The sequence below is a fragment of the Mytilus edulis genome, chromosome 6 (genome assembly GCF_963676685.1).
Source record: "Mytilus edulis chromosome 6, xbMytEdul2.2, whole genome shotgun sequence".
In the NCBI taxonomy this organism is placed as follows: Eukaryota; Metazoa; Mollusca; class Bivalvia; order Mytilida; family Mytilidae; genus Mytilus; species Mytilus edulis.
Window position 1 is genome coordinate 15,158,427 of NC_092349.1, and position 7,108 is coordinate 15,165,534.

The 7,108-nt window shown below is 31.3% G+C and overlaps 1 protein-coding gene across 1 annotated transcript in view; it reads right to left on the reverse strand.

Annotated features, from left to right (window-relative positions):
• The window catches only part of LOC139526220 (uncharacterized), a 109,468-nt gene extending 103,667 nt beyond the window's left edge, over nt 1–5,801 (reverse strand). Inside the window, exons 1-4 of the mRNA XM_071321347.1 lie at nt 5,796–5,801; nt 4,955–5,056; nt 3,818–3,919; nt 1,082–1,183 (exon numbers count right to left, since the gene is read on the reverse strand). Coding sequence (XP_071177448.1) covers nt 1,082–1,183; nt 3,818–3,919; nt 4,955–5,056; nt 5,796–5,801 — 312 coding nt within the window. The remainder of the gene's footprint in view (nt 1–1,081; nt 1,184–3,817; nt 3,920–4,954; nt 5,057–5,795) is intronic.
• Nucleotides 5,802–7,108: the final 1,307 nt, after the last annotated feature.

Consider the following 7,108-nt stretch of genomic DNA (forward strand, 5'->3'; position numbering starts at 1 on the left):
ATGTTATAACCTGTACAAAATCGCAACTTGTACACGACATATATAAAACAAGGGTTGATCATAATTTTCTTTTTAAATGCGTTGAAATGCATGAATATAGATGGTATATTGTTGAAAGTCACAGTATGACAAATGGTAATTTCTATAAATTATTTTGTAGCTAACGTATAAATTATCCAAAATACTAAGGATTTTGCTATCACAGGCATATATCCATAAATAGTATTTGGCACATTTTTTTTTTTTGAATTTTTGGTCCTCAACGATCTTCAACTTTATACTTGTTTTTCATTCTAACTATGTTTCATTCCAGAGAGTATCACCAGCCCAGTAGTCCGGACTTCTGTGTTGACATGAATATCGATTTAAGGACCATTTTTATAAATTAACTGTTTGCAAAAGTATGAATTATTCGAAACATTAAGGATTTTCTTATCCGAAGCATAGATTACCTTAGTCATATTTTCTGGCGTACTAAATCATTATCCTGGTACCTTTGATAACTATTTTCACAACTTTTTGAAATGTCGTGTCCTCAATGCTCTTCAACTTTATACTTGTTTGGCTTCATAACTATTTTGATCTGAGCGTCACTAATGAGTCTTATTAAGACGAAACATGCGTCTGGCGTATCAAAATATACGTCTGGTACCTTTGATAACTATTTAACTAGCAGTATATACATGCTAGTAGTTCATGTATATTTGATTATATATGAATTTAATCTGATGAAGCTGAAAATACATATAAGACTCATATATTTTGACTTTGACTCCCTTGAAATATCCGGTTTTAGAGGAAATGTTATATTACTTACAAGTTGAAATTATTTATTTTTTAGTTTAGTTAGTCATAGAACCTTTTGATAGCTGAGTGATAATGAACTAACTTCACGTATGTTTTCAGTTGGGTTTTTTGTTAGCAGCAGGCACGCCTTTTCACTTTGAAATTTAAAAAAAAAGTAAATGTCAAAGGATTGTGATAGGATTACACGCATTTTGTTAGCATAGTTTTACGGTCATTGATTTTTAAGGTGGACTTTGATTACAAAAGATTAACAGTCTTGATAAGAACTACATACCTCATTTACTTTATTTGTATTTATGTCTTGTATGTTTAATAACAATTGAATTATGTTGAGATGTCCACCTTTAACAGCAAAGTGTAAGGTAGTGTAACCGAACTGAAAAAGAAGGATTGCAATTTTCATAGTACATATATAAAGGTTAAATAACAGAGTAAGATCGAATGCATGCATGTTGCACTTTATAATATTTTAAGAAGCTTCTATCATGATATTAGACAAACGGCAATACCAGATGACCATCATCATGCTTTGTATTGCACTTATTTATTAATCTGTATTAGAATCGAACAGGAAACCGGGATTTAACGGGGTAATACTATCAAATCATAGCACCCAACATACGGTTTAATTCGACAAATGGTCGAAAATATTATTCTCCTTCAATTTGACAGTTGTATGGACTTACCCTGCATTTCATTGCTAACCAAATGTCGCACTTGTATGGCGATGTTAAATATAACACTAATTTGACACCATTACATGACAGGAATACAGTATAAATAAATGCAACAGGTCCGAGAATTACGCAAGTATACAATCCAATATTGTACATTTCGACAACGAAACAATAGAAACAATAAACTGAACAAAAAATAAACGACAGAGCAACACACACAGAAACAAAATATACAATCACAATTGCCATTTCCTTGATTTGGTTCAGGACATTCTTTTAGAAAAAATGATCGGTTGAACCTAGTTTTCATTGAGTATATAATTATGCTGTAATAAACTAGTTTCGGCATTCTAAAGAAAGACTTCGTCAACATGATGGACATTGCATAGTTTAGTTCATGTAGTGTTAAGGTGACCCGAGTTAACTTGAGTAAATTGGGTATATTTGGGTTTTTGTGGGGGGAAGTGAGCTCAGGTACCCCTGTAATGAAAGAATAATAAATACAATGCTTGGGTATATAACTATGCTGTAATACTCTTATTTCTTCAATTGAAATGTAGGACTTCATGGACATTGTATTGTTTATGTAATTCATTTGTTAAGGTGACCCGAGGTAGCTTGACTTAAATGGGTTATATTCATTTTTGCGGGGGGGGGGGGGTCAGGTTCCCCTTTGATGTCAGAATAATAGATACATTGGTAGTGTATATAAGTATGCTGTAATAAACTTATTCCTTTATTCTTAATGTAGGATTTTATGGACATGATGGACATTGAATCATTATGTCAAATAGTTGTTAGGTTGACTTGTGTTAACTTGGGTTAAACATGTTGAAATAGTTTTATCTTTTATTGCAGGAAGACCTCATGTACCCCTGTAGTAAAAGATAAATAGATGCAATGCCGTGGTATATAAATATGCTGCAATAAACTAATTTCTTCATTTTAAATGTAGGACTTTGTAGACGTAGTATTGTTTATGCAATGTACTTGTTAAGTTGACCTGAGTTAATTTGAGTTAAAATGGGTTAAAAAACAAATTGTGACCTCTTTTTTCAACTTATAAAGAAACAACTTCTGATAAACAGATTAATGTTTTGTTACTAGTTGCTGGATTTGAAAAATTCAGGTTCAGATCAGAGTAACAAAAAGAATTTGAAAATAGTACACAATAATGATTGTAGTTTACTTTCTAAGTTATATCTCATTAAAAATGAACTACATAAGTATGACAAGTCAATTACTGATGACCAAATTAAATCAAACCGGTTTCATAAACCTATTAGGTTGGATAGAAATAGACATGATGCAGGTGTGACCATTTATGTGAAAGACAAAAACAATCAAATCCAAGGGGTAAACAAAGACTCACAAATCCAAAAGACATTTACATCAACAATTATAAATAATAAATAGGAAACAATACGAACTCCACTAAAAACCAGGAGTTCTTTGTTCAATTCGGTAATGATGGAAGGTTATTATGAATGAGGAAGAATATCAGATATGATTTCTGACAAAAATAGTCTACATTTTATTATACGAAATGACATATCTGTGAGCAATCTTGAATTACTTTGGGTTGAAGTGAGGCATTGTAGTAAGGACAAAAATTTAGTTTTCTACCGGCCTTTAAACTCAAGTTCTAATACAAGTTACTTATTTAGTGAGTCAGTAGATACAGCTTTTGATTGTAATTCACCAATTTTCCTTGTGGTGATTTTAATTGCGATATGATAATGATGATGTCAAACACAAGTAACTCTTTTAACAAGTATCTTAACCGTTTAAACTTAGATATTGTTGTTTGGGAGTCTACTAACTTTACAACCAAAACCAAAACGTGTTTTGATTTATAAGTACATGTAACTAATCGCAAATACTTAATTAAATCAGTAACTGACCTTACACCGATATGCAGTTCTCGTTCTCCTGTTTCAGTCGAAATTTTATTTTAAACTTTTAAACAACTCTCGTTTAAAAGACAAATTCGTGATTTTAAGCGTGCAGATTAAGAAGGTCTTAAAACCAATCTAATGATACTGACTGGGATGATGTTGTTTGTAATTCAGCTTATATACATGATATTTATACAAACTTTTTTAAACCATTTGAAAGTAATGTCAATAGATATATACCTACTAAACCTATTACAGTAGGACCAAATGATTAGCAATTTATGAACAACTTGATTAGAAACAAGATAAATCATTGTAATAGAATTTACCACGAATCAAAAACTTCACACTTTTTATTATATTGATTTTTTGTAAGATGAAACACTATACTTTTTGAACTAATATCAAAAGATTGATGGGACCTACATGCCATACCTTATTTACTTTGTTTGGATCTATATCTGTTCTTTCTAATAATAATTTGACTATAGCGATATCTCCACCTTGAGCAGCTGAGTGCAAAAGAGAGTTACCTTTCTGAAAAAAAACAAACGTTACAATTTTGCGAAGGTATATATACATATATAGAAAGACCTTCTTAAATAAATAACCCATTCAAACAAAATTAACGAAGCCATATTGTATAGAGGAAGGATGATTAAAAAAACGGTCGTTTAATTAATATTTCAATGAAAATATAATTTAATATCAATTTAAATACTTGTGTATATAAAAATGTGCATTGCAAAGTCTATTTCGAGTCCCTTTTTTCCAGAACCCTGGGTAAGGTAACCTTCCAATGATAACGTTTTAGGGTTGAGTTGATCATAATTCTTTTTAAAAAAAAGAGCGTTGAAATGCATAGATAGAGATGGTATACTGTTAAAAGTCACAGAATGACTTATGGTCATTTTTTTAAATTTTATAATTGCTAAGGTATGAATTATTCGAGATACTAAGGATTTTGCTATCCCAGGCATATATTTCCCAAGCCGTATTTGGCACATTTGTTTTAGAATTTTGGGTCCTAAATGCTCTTTAACGTTATACTTGTTTGGCTTTCTAACTTTTTTTATCTGCGCGTCACTGATGAGTCTAGTTTAGTCAAAACGTGTGTCTGGCGTATCAAACTATTCGCCTGGTACCTTTGATATCTATTTAACAAACAAAACAGTAGATACATACTAGTTCGTGTATATTTGATTATATATGAATTTATTCTGATCAAGTGAAAAATACACATTAGACTCCTATATTGTCTTTGACTCCCTTGACATATCCGGTTTAAGAGGAAATAATAAATTACTTACAAGTTGATATTCTTTATTTTGTTAGATTCCTTAGTTATAATACCTTTTTCCAGCTGAGTGATAATGAACTCACTTCACGTATGTTTTCAGTCGGGTTTTTTGTAGTAGCAGGCGTGCCTTTTTACTTTGAAGTTTTAAGTAAATGTCAAAGGATTGTGACATGATTGCATGCATATTATTAGCATCATTTTACGGTCATTTATTTTAAGGTAGACTTTGAATACAAAAGATTAACAGTCTTGAAAAGAACTACATAACATACCTCATCTACTTCATTTGTATCTATGTCATGTATGTTTAATAATAATTGGACTATGTTGAGATGACCTCCTTTAACAGCACAGTGTAAGGTAGTGTAACCGAACTGAAAAGAAGGATTGCAATTTTCATAGTACATATATAAAGGTTAAATAACAGAGTAAGATCAAAGGCATGCATGTTGCACTTTATAATATTAAAAAGCTTTTATCACATTATCAGACAACCGGCAAACCCAGATGGCCATTATCATGCTTTGAATTGCACTTATTTATTAATCTGTATTAAAATCGAACAGGAAGTCGGGATCTTCAGAGGTAATACCACAAAATCAAAGTACCCCACATACGGTTTCATACAAAAAATGGTCGACAAAATTATTCCCTTCAATTTGACAGTTGTATGGACTCATAAAAAGATATCTTTGAGTCATAAACATAAAGCTTGAGTGATTCAAAGAACCATTCTTTTTGTTTTAAGATGATGTTAGTATAGAGAGTTTGGAAACTTGATGTTACATGGTTAATAAAGCTTGTACACAGGAACAAAAGGGAGATGAACATGCGATTGGTTAACTTCAAGCGGTGGTTATTTGCTTATATGTGATGTGAATTTTTGTCTGTAGTACTGGACAGGATAAAACTTAACTTATGCCAAGTATTTCTTAATTTGAAACAAAGATAAATTTTGCACAAGGTTTTGAAAAGTGTCAATTTAACAAAGACTAATAGGAGAAAATCAATGGTGGTAGTACTCCGAAAAGAATTTGCACGAGGCGGTATCCATATCTTTTATTGGCGTGCGACATATTTGAAAGGGTGTGTTTGGTATGTAGACCAACTTACTATCATTGTATATATGTAGTATTAATAAAAGATTGCATGAATAATTGCCCTCATAAACAATTATGTCATGGTTTTATTTCGGCTGTTCAGACCAAGATTTTTTTATATTGATTTGAGTTACGTTATACAGGGGAGGAAAACAACCGAGCCGTGCACAATACAGGTGAATGGCACTTATTTAGTGTTTTATTGATTTAAAATGTCTATCCAAGATATTCAGAATGTTTTTTCTAGATGTATCCAAAGAATAGGCTTGTCAAGTGCTGAGATAATCCTAGGTCTAGCTCAAATGAATAATTGCTATGACACAACTTCATCGAAATTTAAATAACGGATACGGGAACGTTAAAACATAGTCGCCATTCCTCTTTGCTAAGTAAAATTAATCATCAACCAAACGATGACAGTCTGGCAATTTAAGCTACTTTAAACAGAGATTGATAAATGGTGATAAATTTGTTCATGTATATGACCAGAATTGTTAAAATCCAAATAAGCCTCACACATTCCTGAAATTACCTCAAGCAAACATGCTTTAATTTTATTTCGGAAAAACGAACCAAAAACCAATAACGTTCAAATCTTTGCAATACACTTGTTAACATTATCAAAGAAAGTTAGATCGGGTCAGTCCTTTCGTATACTATCTATCAGACGGCAGCATGTATTTTTTGAGGTGGGCTGACGCAGGATTATCTCATAATGATGTTATGGGAGAAAAGCTTATTACTCTGCAAGCTTTCTAACAGCAGCTTTGATCAATCATTTTTTAAGAAAGAAAAAGAAAAACGTTTTGATCTAAGAACATGATAATATTGCATGAATAACAAAGCTGTATTCATGCAAATAGATTGTTATTAGCCACACAACGTATCCTATCAAGTCATTCAGCCAGGTTATTTTGCAAACAATTTAAGAGTAACACGTGGAAATTTTAAAATACTTGCCAAATAAATGAAGGTAAAAATATATGTCCATAATATTTTGGGTCGCAAAATTTATGAGACAAATGAATGATAAATGATGTTTAAAAATGGGGAAGTGTCGCCTTTTAAAGAAAATATATGCATATTGCATTAACAGTTATATTAAATCACGTTTATAATAAATACCACAAATTATAAATGTACGTTCTGCTACAATAAAAGACAATCTAGGAATAAAAATAAGAATATTCGCGCAAACCCAGGCTTAAGAAACAAATATCATGATAATGTGCAGCTCAAATACAAAGTATTTTATTTCAAAAGCACCATTGCATAAGTTTTCAATTTATCTATTACAAGATTAAGCAGAACAATAAGATATCAAGT